General features: G+C 39.4%; 1 protein-coding gene and 1 long non-coding RNA gene across 9 annotated transcripts in view; one reads left to right on the top strand and one right to left on the bottom strand.

Annotated features, from left to right (window-relative positions):
- Positions 1-17930, top strand: part of FBN1 (fibrillin 1) — a 220302-nt gene that overhangs the window by 72889 nt on the left and 129483 nt on the right. For all 7 annotated transcript variants that reach the window (XM_073303899.2, XM_078854664.1, XM_073303905.2 and 4 more), the window contains exons 7-8: positions 10984-11181; positions 14078-14203. In XM_073303899.2, coding sequence (XP_073160000.1) covers positions 10984-11181; positions 14078-14203 — 324 coding nt within the window. The remainder of the gene's footprint in view (positions 1-10983; positions 11182-14077; positions 14204-17930) is intronic.
- LOC140894953 (uncharacterized) overlaps positions 1-17930 on the bottom strand; it is a 57985-nt gene that overhangs the window by 17882 nt on the left and 22173 nt on the right. Inside the window, exons 2-3 of one of the 2 annotated variants that reach the window (XR_012154009.2) lie at positions 16793-16944; positions 1634-12691 (exon numbers count right to left, since the gene is read on the bottom strand). This is a non-coding gene — a long non-coding RNA (uncharacterized LOC140894953). Of the gene's footprint in view, positions 1-1633; positions 12692-16792; positions 16945-17930 lie in introns of those variants that run through there. The other variant, XR_012154010.2, reaches the window with a different exon arrangement.

Raw genomic sequence — 17930 nt, 5'->3', positions numbered from 1 at the left:
CATTCTCCTTAATAATCATCCGGGCTCGACAGTAAATATGTCACCAAAATTTTTATTCTTTGCAAAAGGGAGGAGAGAAAAAATCAGTTTGAATTTTATTTCATTATTGTTATAATCTTTTGAGAAGAATTGAGAAAATGAAAAGCTACAACAGAGCATTCCTTTTCAGGATTTACAGGAAATGGGGGTGAGGGGAAGAATGTGTCAGGTAACTGATTATTCAGAAATGCAAAGTTCTCCGTTTAGTTGCATTGCTTACTGTTTTCTTCATCATGAAAAAGAATAAAATGTGGTAACAATTTTCTGTATTTTGGACTACTGCTGCACATAATTGGGACCAACAGAGCTAAAGCCTTGATTTTGGTGAAATGCTTAGTCTGCATGTTGGATTAAAATGTGTGCAACAAATCACTCAAATTCTATAATAATTTTTGAATATTATTTTTTATTTTATTACTTTACTTTTCAGTGACAGACTTTGAGAAGTGGGTCAGTTGCAAGAACAAAACTGGCATGAAAAGAGTTGTGTATTTGCTCTTGAACATGGATTGCCAAAATACTTTTTTAAATGGTCAGCCTGATTTGTTCTGTACATCAAATGCAGCTGATAAAAGATAGAGTTAGGCTTATGTGGATAATAAACTATTATTTAAAAGTCCTGTTCTTTAACCACTACCCAGGAGTACTAGATAGCATTTGCTAGATAGACATGTTAAAAAGATCATCTTGCAAAGATGGATTTTTGAAGAAGCTTACAGAATGGAAAATAAATTTAGGTTAAACTGTGCCAGCAAGGCAATATATGACTACAGTAGGAGCAACAAGCAAAGGTGGGGGAGACATGGGGAAATGGGGTCACTGAAGTTATAAATTATGGGATGACATTTGTGGTACTGCAGTATATGAAGCAGTAAACAACTTTTGTGGATGATTAAATGCTGAAGTTAAACAGAGCAATATAATAACAGCAAAAGCAGCTTATTGCAAGTACTGTGAGTGCCAACATCATGATCATTATTCCTATTACATGACTAAGGAAAATAATGAGAGGCAGCTAAGCATACTAAGAAATAGTGTTAAAAATATTTACAAAATGTTGTTGTTTTTCTGTTCTCATGAAAGCCCCCTGCTGCCTCTACCATGGATTTTCCAGTAATGATACATTTTAGGGTTTGGCTAGGATGAGTGTATGCTGGAGAGTGTGAGTGTTGAACAGTGAATATTTTTTTGAGGAAATGGCCCATGTTGAAAAAGGAGTATTGTGGTTGGATGCAGTTATCAAGCAGCAGAATTTCAGTGTCACCTGTGAAGGGAGAACCCTTGTAATTGGGTGCTCTGGGGCTGATTGGTTGAAATTCTTCTTGTCACATAGTTTGATACTTTATGCAAAATAGCAGGCTAGATGATGAAAGGCAGGAACTCTTGAGTCTTAGGTCTGCTTGCTGACTCAGTCTGTGAAGTTAGGTGAGTCACATAACCAAGTTAAAAGTGCTATATACAGTGGTAGCATACAAGCAACTGACAGGGACATTGTGTAAGGGAAGCAGGAACACAGTGTAGTTGCCTTCCCCACCTCTCTACTGCAGTGAAATACATTAGAATGCATTATTTGGGTTTTTTTGTGAGGGGTATGTGTGTGTGTGTGTGTGTGTGTAATATTCGTTTAAAAAAAATACAAGCTCTCCCTCCTCTACCATAGGACCTTGAGCATGTCTGAGATATTTAGGAGCACTCTGAGAGACTCAAGAGCACTGCAAATTTGAGGCCCAACTCCTAACCTTTGTTTTCTTTAACTGTCCACAGTTATGTTCCAGTTTACTACTATGCTCAGTCTTCTGTCACTTTCCCATCAGTTCTTGGCCTCATAGTAATTTGTAGAATGAAGTCTAATCTTGTTTTGGTCATAGCACACACATTGCCTTCTGGAAAGAGGCATGTTGTGACCGTCTCTGTCATGTATAAATACATAGCTCCTCCTTTTGTTTATAACTTTTATAACGGTTTGGATTCGAAATAATTGGAGACTGATGGATGAATTTACGTCATTTTGTTCCTTACATGCAGTTCTGTTGCTCTTTGAGTTCAGGAAGGAGACAGCAGTGACTGAAATACTGTGGAACATGGGGTAGCTGAAACAGTGTTTCTCTGTTAATATTGTAGTTGGTGGGAGGTAAGTGTATATTAAAAGTGAAAGTGAGGCAACTAGTATTCTAAGTTTTATTGGTCTTGAAGGCCTGCTCAGCACAAATATATACTCATAGCAAGTGGCTGCTCAGTTCAAGACTTCTAGAAAAGTAAGTCAGTTAAGAAATTAGCCCCAACAGATGTGTAATAGTAAGGTATTGGTGTATGCATAAGGGAGCTGTGTGTCGATAGACTATTGACACACACTCTGCAGTGGCAAATGGTTATGCTTCTGTATAACACTTGCCCCGTGCTCTATATAAACTACAATATTAATACACAAAACAACAGTTTGGAACATGAATACTGCAGTTTATGGGGCAAACTCAATATTTTTTCCAAGTAAGCTTCTATGGTTAGGTGGAGTTATTAATGCTTTATACTTTTGAGAGAAAAATCACATCCATATAGTTATTTGCATTTAATTTTCTTGGTTTTTTCAAGAAAAAGAAAAGAGAAAATAAGAAACCACCTATATTTTATTTGTAAGGTTTCACCACCACAGAGTAATTTCCCTCTAAGTTAAGAGCAAGTGGAAATAGAGTGGGTCTCTACTCTGTATGTAACCTTAACATCATCTATTAGAGTGAACCGTTCAATAAACCAATGGATTTAATATTTGCATCTTCTTGACAGCAGAGTCACAAACAACAAAATAGATAAAATTCAGATTCTTCAGAACAATATTATTGATTGTGGAATGCATATATTGCCCATTCCTACAATCTTTGGGCCAAATCATACGATCTTTACTTCCCGTTGAGTTCTTTGGGAGCTTTGTCTGAACAAGAGTAGCAGAATTTGGCCCCATGTTTTTACTGTTCGAGGCAATTACAACCACCCAGAGAAACCTTCTTGTAGGTTCCATTCTTTGTGGGGTGTCAGTAGCATCTGTTTTAATTAGAGTAAATATATTGCCCCACATCATAGGCCTTGCCACACAAGATTGTTTACAGACTGGTGTTTGTTCTTATAGAATACGTGTAATTCTCTAAAATTAATTTGCCAGAAATGCTACTTCTGTGCTGCTGCATTTCTGATGCTAATTAATTCATTACAGGAAGCATTGTGTGCTTGCAAGGTCACTAGGGTTAGATTTATCTTGGCATGAGCATTTAGCTGAGATCTTTCAGTAGGAAGAGTCAAGTTAAGTACTTTTTTCAGTGATCTTTCCTCTTGCTGTCATAAATCAGTGTTCTTACTGAGATATCCAGTGATTGATAGATTTTCATAGACTTTAAGGTGAGAAGGGACCATTATGATTGTCTAGTCTGACCTCCTGCACAATGCAGGCCACAGAATCTCAGCCACCCACTCCTGTAACAAACCCCTAGCCTATGTCTGAGCTATTGAAGTCCTCAAATCATGGTTTAAAGACTTCAAGGTGCAGAGAATTCTCCAGCAAGTGACCTGTGCCCCACGCTGCAGAGGCAGGCAAAAAAAACCCCCAGGGCCTCCGTCAATCTGCCCTGGAGGAAAATTCCTTCTTGACCCCAAATATGGCAATCAGCTAAACCCTGAGCATGTGGGCAAGATTCACCAGCCAGGCAGCCAGGAAAGAATTCTCTGTAGTAACTCAGATCCCACCCTATCTAACATCCCATCACAGGCCATTGGGCATATTTACTGCTAATAGTCAAAGATCAATTAATTGCCAAAATTAGCCTATCCCATCATACCATCTCTTCCATAAACTTATCAAGCTTAGTCTTGAAGCCAGATATGTTTTTCGCCCCCACTGCTCCCCTTGGAAGGCTGTTCCAGAACTTCACTCCTCTGATGGTTAGAAACCTTCATCTAATTTCAAATCTAAACTTCCTTGTGGCCAGTTTATATCCATTTGTTCTTGTGTCCACATTGGTACTGAGCTTAAATAATTCCTCTCCCTCCCTGGTATTTATCCCTTTGATATATTTATGGAGAGAAATCATATATCCCCTCAGCCTTCTTTTGGTTAGGCTAAACAAGCCAAGCTCTTTGAGTCTCCTTTCATAAGACAGGTTTTCCATTCCTCGGATAATCCTAGTAGCCCTTCTCTGTACCTGTTCTAGTTTGAATTCATCCTTCTTAAACATGGGAGGCTAGAACTGCACACAATATTCCAGATGAGATCTCACCAGTGCCTTGTATAACGGTACTAACATCTCCTTATCTCTACTGGAAATACCTCGCCTGATGCATCCCAAGGCCGCATTAGCTTTTTTCATGGCCATATCACATTGGTGGCTCATAGTCATCCTGTGATCAACCAATACTCCAAGGTCCTTCTCCTCCTCTGTTACTTCCAAGTGATGCGTACCCAGTTTATAACAAAATTTTCTGTTATTAATCCCTAAATGCGTGACCTTGCACTTTTCACTATTAAATTTCATCCTATTACTATTACTCCAGTTTACAAGGTCATCCAGATCTTCCTGTATGATATCCTGGTCTTTCTCTGTATTGGCAATACCTCCCAGCTTTGTGTCATCCGAAACTTTATTAGCACATTCCCACTTTTTGTGCTAGTGATTCTCACTAGAGTTTACAGTAGAGATGGGCTCTAGCCACAAATTTTGAATGTTCCATGGGCACATTTTGAATGTCCCAAAGCTCAGAGGTTTACAGATGCGAAGTTTTGCTTTGGTCCACTAAAAAGACCAGGATTCATTTGCAAAATCAAGATCTGTATCTGTGATTGGATTTTGAAGACCCTCAACATATGGATTCAAAGTTTTGATTCCATCCCATTTCTAGATTGCAGCACCGATGTATTTGATGGTGATCTTTTTTAAAGTTTGCATCTGATCTGGAATCTTTGCTACAATCAAGACCATCATGATCCCATCTTCAAATCATCACAGATATACACAAATAGAAGATTAAAAGAGGACTCATGTTATATTGTTACAGGTTTTAAAAACAATTTAAAAGTAACATATAAACATAAGATGTTTGTTAAAGCATCTGTACTTGTCTCAGAAGTAATCATGGGCCTGGAAGTCTTTTGTGGCTTAAAATTGAGGGAAGAGACTCTAAATAATCCAAGGTAATACTTTTTGCTTTAGAATCTAAACTTTCCAACCCTATCAAGAAAGAATGTTTTGCCAAAGAATCACAACTGTAACAGATAGCAGCAGTGTGAATGCTGTAGTAAATACTATGTGGTCATTGGTTTCAAGCTCTTTAACAGTATGTGATAGCATAATTATGTAGTTACAGCTTTGTAACATCAGCTAAGTTAATGGGAGTTTTTTAGCCTGGGTAAGCACTGCAGGATCAGGTTGCAACTTTGGGAATTCTATCATGTCATGAATCTTCTTTGTACCAGTCTAGGTAAATGTAGTATTTTCCATGATAGTTAGATAATAGACAGAAGGATATTTTTAGTATTAATTCTTTGAAAAATAAAATACTCCGTGTACTCCCACCTCCCAATAAAGATTCAGTTTTCAAAAGTAGTCTCTAAATTTGTTGCTGTGATTTTAGAGACACAGCTAATTTGCATGCCCTGAATTTGTGCTTACAAAATTGCAGGCCCAAGATATGAAACTGGGTTGAGGCCTCTTGAAAATTTGACCCAAAGTAGTAAATTCCAACTTTGTGTGTTGGACAGTTGAGGTACAGTATAGAATTTTTTTTTTTTTTACTCAGTCAGATCAAAACTGTCCTGCATTGTTTGGAATCCCTTCTAGATTTCTAGGGATTCTCTTGTGTTCCCTTTCTTTCCTATCCAACCTTTTGGCTTGTGTTCCCTTTCTCTCCCCCAAAATAAATGATGCCGCCACATACTTCTAGACAAGGACTGGATGAAATTCCTTTTGGAATCCATCAACTTTTCTTTTCAATTGATGGGGATACTCTTGAGCAATGCAAATACTTCCCTCTTCCACAGAACTGGATGTGTGGCTATAACACACTCAGCCTCTGCCGTTCCAGGGAGAAGGGGACTGGGACAAAAAAATGAAACTATCTCTCATGTAGCACCTACCGTCATATTACTGTTCGCAGCATTTTAATTATCTAGTAAATTAAATGCTCATCCTTTCACTAGTAACTAGAGTTCTGATCAAAGTCCTGGCCCTTTTAGGGTGAATTCAGTTGAAAAACGTCAAGTTCCTGTAAAGGACAGGATGAATATAGGCTACAAATACCATTGATGTGAAAGGCAAAAATAGAAATTTCTCCCTGTATGCTGTAATAGTATATTGAAGATATTTCCTGATATTGTTCCTTCCTCTTCCGTTATTTTGTTTTTCTCCTTGATCCTCCTTGCGTTGTTTCAGAAACCTGGGTTGGTGACACTGTAACATGGAAATCAGTAGGTGTTTTCTTCCTTCTTTTGATACTTTTGTAACAAATTATTCACTGTCCAGATTCCAAGTGTTAAATAACTCCTTCTCTTTTGACATGTTTCCTTGTATGCTTGGTGAGATTGATTTGACAGTTCTTGATCATTGGCTAGCTGTAGTAGTACATGGAATATTTCATTTACTCTGACCTTTGTAGACTTCCTTTTTCTACCTAGTGCTCTAATGTGTACAATCCTCTTCTTTCTCCACCCTGCTTCACAATGGACTAAAGCAAACTCCTTCTCCCAGTCTACTTCTTTAGTATGACTTAAGTCGTCTTGGTCTCATCTTCAGCTAAAATATAAAGGTAATTTTCAAAGCCGTTCATGTGCATTTAGATACATGTGACTCCAATGAACATCAGTGGCTGTATTTCCTTGTGAAATTGTATATTGATTTTGAAGGGCTCTAGTACTTTATAATCAGAGTGCCAATGTGGAAAAGGGGACTTTGTTTGTACAGATGGTTTTTAAATCAGTGGTCCTAACATAAAATTGGGGGCGGGTCTGGTGGCTTTAGCTATCAGCCATTCCTGAAACTATCCACACATCTACATGGACTGTCATCAAGTATAATGCAGGATGAGGCCCTTAGTTTGAACCATTGTCCTCTAAGGCTGGGGCAAAGTCTCTGCATGAGAATTCCTGTCAACTTAAGGATGGTAACTCCTGTAAGGCAAGCAGGATTTCACCTCTAGTCCTTAGACTGATTTGAATTTTAAAATCAATGCTCCAGTCATTTAAAATTTACTTTTAAACAATACGTTTACGTTTAAGAAAGACAAACTGTACTTGCAGACATCAAGAATAATGTTATTTGAGCACTTAAAGACCCAGGGTAATGCATATCCAGGTGTTGTAGTTGTTGCAGATGGCCTAATGCTCCGAGTCGCATTGGGCAATGACATCCAGTCTATACTTGGACCAATTATCGATATTTATCACGGTGCTGCATTTTGGTCCAAGTCTGTCAACGGTACGTATTTCAGAAGCCAATGTGGTGGCTTGATGAACACAAGGAATCTTTTAAAGAATTACATACAATTGTCTAGGTGCTGTAGTCAGAGCAGGAGAAACCCATTGCAACACAACCTCATTCCTTCCCTGTGACTTAATGGGCCAGATCTTCAGCTCATGTAAATTGGCCTAACTCCATTGATTTCAGTATTCTTTTTGTGACAATGTCTGAAAGCACAAGTGCTGTTACAGTTGCCATCCTTTTATGAACTCCCTTTAAGGCAAGCCTGAACCTATGACAAGCTCATTTAAGGAGATTGAGCCTATATAGGCAGTTAATGGAAGAACGAGCACCGGAGCCTGATAAAAGGCTATCAAGACTCAGTTGCAGGTAGGTGCTTACACAAAGAGAAGCTCTCCTAAGGGAAAGTCACTCCCAGAGAAGTGTAGGCCCCTCCAAAAAATGGGACTGTACAACCCCCTGAACCCAAGGGGAGAGATTTTATTTCAGGTTTATTTGAATTTAATAAAACAATACCCCTGCTGGGGTTCTACATCTTATACCCACTTGGATGGGGTGGAATTCTTAAGGGGCCCTGAGAGAAGGGAAACTAAGGCAACGAGTGTCTATGACACCACACTAGGTCAGGAGGGAGTGCTACAGGGCAGGCATGCTCTGAGACAAACTGTCATTGGAACTGGCTTATGCAAATAACTAGTAGATACATGAAAGAATGTATACAATTGTGGAATGCCCATGAAATGAATAAGGCCCTATCCAACAATCTGGTGAGCATCTGTAGTGAAGTGCTGAGTCCCATCAACTAGAGTTAGGTGAAAATGTTTGTGTTTTCAACAGCAAATGTTTGCAAAATTAAAATAAATTTAATTTAAAAAGGGTGGTTTTTTTCTTCTGTTTTTCAAGCAGCTTATAAAAAGGGTCAGATTTTTCAAAAATTTAAGTGAAAATTTTCAGTGAAAACTTTTGAATTTTTTTCTTATTTTTTACCTGGCATTTTTCAACTAGCTTTACTCTCAAATCCTAACTAAGGGCTTGATCATGCAGACCCTTTGCTCATTGAAGTAGCTGCATTGACTTGACTTGAGCTCGGATGGAATGTGAGGAAGAGTTTGTGGGATCAAGACCCAAGTCGGTGAGAGCTGAGTTCTTGTAGAAGAATGCCCAGGATTTATAACCTCTTGAAATCAGCATGATTTACAAAGCGAAACATGTTATTTTAAAGGAATGTAAATAGTGTGAGTGATATAAGTATAGGTTTCAGAATAGCAACCATGTTAGTCTGTATTCACAAAAAGAAAAGGAGTACTTGTGGCACTTTAGAGACTAACAAATTTATTTGAGCATAAGCTTTCGTGAGCTACAGCTCACTTCATTGGATGCATTCAGTGGAAAATACAGTGGGGAGATATATATACACAGAGAACATGAAACAGTGGGTGTTACCATACACACTGTAATGAGAGTGATCAGATAAGGTGAGCTATTACCAGCAGGCGAGCGGGGGGGACACACATAAGTTTGTATGTGTTAGGTATACTTTGTCCGGCCTCTGCATGGAGATGGGCCCAGACTAGATGGCCTTTTGAGGTCCCTTCTAGCCCTACATATCTGTGATTTTATAATGTCTTTACTTGTTCTACAATTACAGTTTCTTCTGATATTTTGAGTGGAACTCATTTCACCTTTTTTCCCCTAAGCATTCACCTTGTACTGTATCAGCATATATTATTAGGATCTGATCCAAAGCTGACTGATGTTAGTGATAAGAGTCTTATTGACCTCAGGGCATTGGATCAGGCCCTTCTATGAGAAACCGGGGCTGAAAAACGCATGGGTTTCTCTGTGAACACATGTTAACATGAGCATCCAAATTAATCTTTTTACTAATCCTTTTTATTGGCCTCCAGATTTTTCCATTCAAAGGTGAGGGGGGGAAGCGGGGAGTGATAAATCTTCTGTAAAAAGATGAAAATTTTATTTGACGAGTGGAGTCTGGCATGTCCCGGAGACAGCAGGAACTGGTGTTGCTATTTTGTTGTTGCCGTGGGAGAATGGAACAAAATAAAGGCTACTAATATTTTATTAACATCCCAGTTTAATTCTGTCTGTTGGATAAATGGCCTGTTCTACCATAAACAAATCAAAGTAGACATGCCTTCAGTCCAGCTGTAGGCAAAGTTTACCCATATGCTTGGTATGGAACATGTCTGTGTAACCGTGAAAATTATGCTTAATAAACTTCATGTAGACTACATACCCCTGAGACCTGTTTAAAAACAACAGTTGTGGCAACAAACAGAACCTCTTTTATCAGTGTAATTTTAAGTACTGTGCTAAATATTAAAACAAACTTCATTCAGTTTGATGAAAAGAACTCACTGATGTTATTATTAGATATGATCCCAAGCTGCAAAGTGGATCCAAATCTAGAGCTTAACTTCCCCAAACTGTGGGAGTCATTCAGCTTAAGGAGGGTTTTTCCTTCTGAGGCCATCTGAAATAAAGGCATGCATTAAGCAAAAAAGGCACACAAATATTCAATCAAATTTGTAACTGAACTAGCTTCAGCCATGCTCATGTGCATTATAATGTTGGCTTTCTGTGAACATTTGTGGGGTTGAATTTTACTGACACAGCCATTTACAGAATGGGACCTGCTTAGCTGCATTGGTGAATAACTCTGGAGACTGATTTTAAACGTACCCATGCAAAGATGCGTCCCCTTAAGGAGCGAACAATACCATCTGACTTATCTGACCAGTTACAAATAAGTTTGAGTGTCTACCATTTTACAAAAAGAAAAGGAGTACTTGTGGCACCTTAGAGACTAACCAATTTATTTGAGCATGAGCTTTCGTGAGCTACAGCTCACTTCATGCTCAAATAAATTCAAATAAATTCAGCTCATGCTCAAATAAATTGGTTAGTCTCTAAGGTGCCACAAGTACTCCTTTTCTTTTTGCGAATACAGACTAACACGTTTGTTACTCTGAAACCTACCATTTTACAGAGGTATGCCTCATCATGATAATATCTGAGCATCTCCCGTTAAATAAAAGAAAACAACAAAACTCTCACTCCTCATCATGTGCTGGAATACCTTAAAAAGTAGTGGAATTATTTTTCTTCTTCTCACTTCTACCTCTCACCCAAACACATGTGGGCTCTATAAAGAGCAATGGTAAGAAAGCTAAGCCAAAGAAACGGGGCTTACATTTAGTCCTGAAAATTATGAGGAGACTTGGAGCATCTTGAATATCAGATATTCATGGTAAAGTAATCGTGATCAATCCACAGAGATGTTTATTTCGTATTCAAATATATTGACAATTAAAAATAAACTTGAGAGAAATTATGTGCCCATGGATAATCACTATGTTGGAAAGAGGGTTTTTTTGGGATTTTTATGGGGTAAATTATTAGTTGCGAATTATTTACCCAGCTCTGCTTTATTATGAGTTATGTAATGTCTTTGCTTTCTTTGGTTCAGATTATAGGACTGGCCCATGCTTCACACTGGTAACCAATCAGATGTGCCAGGGACAGCTCACTGGAATAGTCTGTACAAAAACCCTTTGCTGTGCAACAGTTGGGAGAGCATGGGGCCACCCCTGTGAAATGTGTCCAGCTCAGCCTCATCCCTGCCGCCGGGGTTTCATTCCAAATATTCGCACAGGAGCCTGTCAAGGTAAGCTAGATGCAAAGCTTCACCAAGAGCTGCTAAAATTATTAATGGCTTAATCTTGATTGAGTTACATTGCTTTGAATAACCTGTCCTAAGCCATTCTCTGCTGTACATGGGAAGAATGGAAAAATGATGTCAGATACATTACTTTATGGTTCACTAAGTGTATGATGTTCAAGTAAGTGCATTAGTAACTTAGGTCATGTGAGAGAGCAGCCAGGTTCTTAATGAATTTTTCACCGCCAGCAGCTCCTTCGTTTGACTGGATAGTGGTGTTTCTCTATACACACACTGCCACTTTGAGAAGGGGTTTGTTCTGTTTCAAACTGTACTCGAGATAGACAGACAGAAAATCAAACCTGTGAGGAGGATGTTCTCTCTGCTTATCTTAATTTTTTTTTTTTACTTCAGTTTGTTGGCATTAGGTTCATTTTGTATGTCTCGCCTTTTGAGCTACATTCATCTGACCTGGAGAAAACTGCATGCCGTGCCGTTTAAAATGCCCAAATTAAAATGCCCTATTGTACATTTTAAACAATTTTGGAAATACATTTGCATTTAGTTCAAATTGTAAAATCCACCCAGATGTTGCTTGCTTCTTTTTGAGCATGCCTCACCCTAGAAAGTCCTTACACTGCTTTTTTGGCTTTTATTCTAATACTTCCAGCTGTACAAATTCTTTTATTGTCTGGATGTCTGGCAGGAAATAGGAGAAAGTTAACAGGGGCAGCCATGTACTGAACTGGTGTGGATTATAAATTCCCAGGACTGTATCTTTGGGACTTGTTCATTTAGACCTTTCTAACATATTTTGTATTGTGAGAATAGAGAAGATAAAGATTATAAATCTATTTCTAATTTTATTTAATTATGAAATTCCTGTGAAGAACTTCAAGGCATTCCATTGCATTAAAACATTTAGACATCTTGTACCAAGTACAGACTCGTCAAGTCCTGTCTGGTACCTGAAACAGGCCTGATATACCTCTAGATGGACACATGTTAATGCTGCTTTTCTAGGATACATGTGCCCATATTCTGACCTCAGCCATCCTAAGGCACAGTCCTCTCTCCCTGTGAAGGAGCAGGGAGAAATTGTGTAGAGGGTTGAGTGTTGAAGTCATTGACAGGTCAGGGACTGTATGTACCTAAATGTTTGACCCATGCCCCTCAGCTCTTAGGCTATGCCTTGTTACACCTCTCCATTGTTCCTGTCACGGGAATGCTGCAGAGCGACCTCTGACGGTTTGTATGGTCCAGAACAAGGCTGCTTCTTCACACTGCATGTTTCTTAGCACGCAGCTACGTGCAATGACAATCCAGTTTTGACTCTGTAGGTTTGACTTGTACTTCCAGTTGATCTGTTCTCCTGTGTCCATACTTTTAACAGACCAGGTATGGAACTATATGTTATCTTTATTCTTCATGCAGTTGTATGACATCCAGTCTCTTTAAATCAGATAACTTAAATGTCTTCAGTCTTAGTGGATGTTATTTCACATCTATATTTGATCTAAATAGTAAAATGAAAGCAGGTTCAATAAAATGCAGCCTTGTTGCCATAGGTTCTCTGAAGAAAGAACAAGCCCGTGATGTTTGAGAGTCAGTAAGACAAATGGACACACATTTAAGATATAAAATATAAATAAATACAAAATACAAAATTGTTGCCCACTGTTCAAATCTGCTCTTTGTCTGTCTATCTGGCATATTTTAAAAATGCAGAAAGTTAAGTTAATAAAGTGTCATGGTTGAGGTTTTAAACACTTAGAAATCAGGGGAATCAAAGATGGAGGAGGAGATGTTCAAGTATTTAAGTAATTTACAAGCACAAGTTCCACTGGCATTCTCATAGAGAATTTATCTGGGAGCTGCATGGTAGTACAAGTGCAAGGGTGGGAAGACCATTCTGAATGCTCCCACAGATGGTGGAGCTCAGGGTCCAACTTGTACTACCATGCAGCTCCCAGAAGAATTCTCTGAGACCTCCAAGACCTCGTACTGCTGCTTTGCTCCTCCTCCCTTCCACGTTCCAGTGCAGCCATTGCTGAAAGTCACAGTCTAGCCAGACTTTTGCACCTTAATATTTATGTGCAGCCTTGCTTTGTTAAGGTTGATGTGGGGACAAAAAATGGGGATCCCTTGAAATGTTCACATTTTATTTCCTACCCACAAGCTGCCATCAATTTTGCTGTTTCATTTTCTTAAAAACAAAGATTAAATATAAGGAGGAGGGGAAAAAAGGGGAAGGAAAAAGCTACATCATTGATGTCTAAGTACATTGTTCATTAATGTCAGTCATGGATTCTTAAACCAGGTCCTAACCACCACTTATTTAAGGGTAGTTGGCACCTTGCCCCATGGGAGTGAAGAATAAAAACTCCCCATCAATAGTAGACTGAATACCATGAAGAACAAGGGTCTCTCTCACAGGTTGTAGCTTGCAGCTCTCTGGCTCATCCAAAATTTCTGCATATGCCTCATTTTGGATAACCTATTATACATGCCTACCAAGATTTTTAGAAGGGGTTAGTGATTTTTGGGTGCTCAATTTGAGAAGCCTTAAAGGGGACTGATTTTCAGAGGACAGAGTTCCCTGTACTGAAAATGTCCCAAATGTTTTGAAAAAAAGAAGTAAATGTTATAGCAATAAGCTGAAAGGGTGAAACAATAATAAGCTAGCAATTTCTTACAGAAAAACATTTAGAGAATTGTAATTTAATCATTCTTTCTATAATGTAATTACAAAATCAGTCTCTACATGGGCAAGAATCATAATATTATGATGGGATGACCAACAGATTTAGGCATATTTACTTAGTTTCTGCATGGACAAATTGTTATGGCTCTTTCTGAGGAATGAATTAAATGTGGGTGTTTTTCCTTTATTATATGATAGATGTGGATGAATGCCAAGCCATCCCTGGGATCTGTCAAGGGGGAAATTGTATTAATACTGTTGGATCTTTTGAGTGCAAATGCCCAGCTGGACACAAGTTTAATGAAGTGACACAAAAATGCGAAGGTAAGAACTTTCAGAACTTTCGTCTCAAAGTAAGGGGGAGAAATCTTCGGTCTGATGCCAGCTTTGTTTAGAAGATTGTCACAAATGTTCCAGTCTCTCTCATTTCCTTGAGTATGCAAATGATATTGCACACAGTACATATGAACAATATGCCTTTCTCCTTCTAAACCAGAGAATCTTAAATATTGGCCCTGCAGCTTTTTCCAGTTTTATTCATGTAACATTTTACAGACTTAAAAACTCAAGGTACATCTGAATCAAATTAAACATGAAAACATAAAATATTTATGAACTAATATTTTGCTTTAGAAATATTTGAGGCACATGTCTTTGCACAATTTGATTTACAAGAATGCTTATATGACATGCAGGATCCAATTCCCCTTTTTCTTTTCTACATTAGACGAAGTGTTTTTTCTTCCTTTATCAATGCTTTCGTCCTCCTTGTGTAGATCAGTGGCAGATGGCAATGCAGAAATGTGCATTATGGTCAGGAGCTTGGGCAAAGGAGGCAGGACTAGTGGCAGGAGCTTGGAGTCAGGGGTCAGAGCCGGTGTCAGGGTCAAGAGTCAAACAGAGGCTCAAAACCGGAGTCAGAGTTGGGAGTCAAGCCATGGGTCAGTGCTGGAGACAGAGTCAGGAATCAATCTGAGGGTCAGTACCTAGTATCATAGTCAGTGTTGGGGTTTTGGAGGTCGATCAGGGGTCAGAATCCAAATCAAAGCTTAGGTCAACACCAGGAGTTCAGAAGCAGAGAAGCAGGGCAGTCATGGCAGCTAGCTAGGGGTCCACATTGTTGCCTGGATACTGCTTGGTACACCTCATGGGCTTCTATAGGGTCAAGGAGCCAATTAGGGATGGCTAAGACAATTGTCAGTCAGATCACTTGAAGTGGAACTTCCGATGGTGTTCAACTTCTGTGGATTGTGGATCACAGGGAGCAGCCTGGTTACAGCTGCCTTTGGGTGGCAGCGTGGAGATTCCAGTCACCTACTAATGCCGGAGGCCTGTTTGCACGTCCTGATGATCCACATAGTTACATGGTCATGGGGATTTTACTGCTGCTTAACCCTGACTTGACAATATTAATTCCTTTTTCTTCTTAAAATAATGTAACCGGAAAATGGGATACTTAGAGCTTTCACCGTCAGGGAAAAAAACAGACCCTGAAAATGGAAGCCCTTCTCCCTCTTTCGTCCCAAGCCTTATTGAGTAACAGTGTAGCTTGATCCTTTACATTGAAGTCAATGACAACTGTCTCAGTGTCTTTAATAATGCAGGACCGGGCGTCACATGCTGCTGCAAAGTCGTGAGGCCATGAGGATTGAGGCACTTAGCATCTTGCAGGCTCCAGTCCTCAGAAAAGATTTCTTTCTGATTAAATGACAGGAGGGTGATTTCCAAAGCTTTCTCATCCCTCTTTGGTTGTGTTGTTTAGCTATAAAAATGCTTGTTTCCAGTGTATGTTAGTTAACTAATTTGGGGACCAATCCTCATACCAGGAGTGGCCCTAGTCATTTTGTCAGCCAGGGTGGAAAATGTTTTTGGCACAACCACCCCCTGAGTGGCAGAGGAAACAAATAATCAAATACCTGGCCAATCAGAGCAGAGCGCGCAAAAAAAAAAAAAAAAAAGCTGAGGCCATAGTAGGTCAGCGCCCCCTGAAAGTTGGCACCCAGCGTGGTCCCCCTAGAATTGACCCTGCCTGATACTCTGGCTCATGGTGAGTAGCTCCTTACTCCACAGGTGGTTCAATTCCAATTGGCTTCACTAGGGTACTATTCAGTGTAAGCGAGTGCATCAGAATATGGCCCGAGGAGGATTTAATCGGTAGCATGTTTCTGTGCAAGTACTGATCCTCCATTTCTTGCTTACACAAACTCCCATCCATTTCACTGGGAATTCTGGGTCCACAAGGGATCCAGAACTGAGCCTTTAAAATATGACGGTTGACTACACAGGCCAATAATGTGCATATGGTTTTAATTTATTCCTCCTTACCTATAGCTTTTTATTCGGACAGTATTCATTTAGGGCAGTGATACTCAGACCGCAGTGGTTGAGGAGCCAAATTAGCGATCAACATTACCCAAAAGAGCCACAGTAGTATGAATTCATTGTTTCATTTACTATAGTACTATATATTCATATTTAAACAGTATGACAGGGGAAGTATCCCTCTTTCAAGACTCTCTCAGGTTGGGTACCACAAAATTGAGGGACCCAGAATCACTAGTCATTTTCGAAAATTTGGAGCACAGCCATTTAAAAGGAAAAACCCCTATTTTGAGTAATAAATATCTTTCTTACAAACATTTTAGTTTAATTGTAGGTTATGGAAAACCATTTTGTAAGAATTTACATACAGTATGTTTTTCACATTGGCTGCTGGTGGCTTGGCTTTCCTTCTAGGGGATAGAGCACTGAGGAGATGGAGAATAATAAAGACTGAACTTGTGTCTTGTGAAATATTAATGATGGGAAAACTGAAACCTGTAGACCTGGACATCCCAGCAAACACCGCTACTGCAATTTCCAGGCCCTTCAATGATGAATTGTGTAGGAAACTCCCACCTCCATGTGCTATACCTGGTATATCCTGTGGTTACATTTCAATGAATGGAAATTCTTTTGAAGACTGCTACAGAGACGTGTGGAGGTTCTGACAGCAGTGAAGAATCTGCTATATTTTCCTCAGCTAGATGTTGGTCCATACTTCAATCAGCATGCATAATACAGATCTGAAAACATAATGGAACATAACATCACAATATTACTTAGTTATTTATTTTGGTATCGGCTTCCCTCGTTGAAGAACCATGGGGAATGCAGATACCAGATTTCCAACCCTGATATTCTATGATTCTATGAATGCAGTTACACGCGTTGAAATTTTGCTAGGACTTCTGGGCTAACACACTACTTTTAAGAGATGGCACAGGATCCCTGAGGTACAACCTGGGACTGTGGGACTGCTGTGTCCCCTTAACTCTGCAGCCTGTGCTGTCTATCAAAATTCTTTGCCGATAACAAGCAACGAACCCCTCCAGGTGCTGTTATCACTCAGCCACCAGCATGCAGAGGCACGCCCAGCTATGTTGCATGAAGGCTCCCCAAGTCCCTCATGAACCATACACAGGAAAACACCAGCAAATCTCCAAAGCCCCCAGACTTGCACGGCAGGAATATACCACCTTGAACTGCTCAAGCTCTTCTCTTGAGTGGTGCAAATTTATTAACTAGTTCACCACTTCATCAAAGGAAAGTGGGCATGCACCAGCCTTTGTAACCTGAGCAGATTTCCCAAGCACTTTAGACAAACTCACTGGTAAGGATAAAACATTAAAATAAGTTTGACTATAGAAAGATAGATAGATTTTAAGTGATTATAAGTGGTAGGCATAAAAGGTCAAAGATAGTTGCCAAAGAATATAAAAAGTAAGCATGCAGTCTAAATCCTAAACCTTATTACACTAAGCAGTATTTGGATCAAGCAGTTTTTCTCACCCCTGGTAAGTTACAGACTGCAATATACAGACTTTCTCTTTAAGCCTGCAACCAGTCACCTCAGTTCAAGTCTTTGTCTTCCGTCCATTCTTGTTGCCTTCGGCATAGGTGGGGGAGAAAGGTAATCACATGATGCCATTGTCCCTTATTTTATACCCTCAGTCCATGTCGCTGGAAAATACTAGCACAGACATGTCCTGGTGGGCCTTGCTGAGTCACA

This window comes from Lepidochelys kempii, chromosome 10 (assembly GCF_965140285.1).
Source record: "Lepidochelys kempii isolate rLepKem1 chromosome 10, rLepKem1.hap1, whole genome shotgun sequence".
NCBI classification, from domain to species: Eukaryota; Metazoa; Chordata; order Testudines; family Cheloniidae; genus Lepidochelys; species Lepidochelys kempii.
The sequence above is the reverse complement of the archived record's forward strand: the minus strand, read 5'-3'. Positions and strand labels throughout refer to the sequence as shown.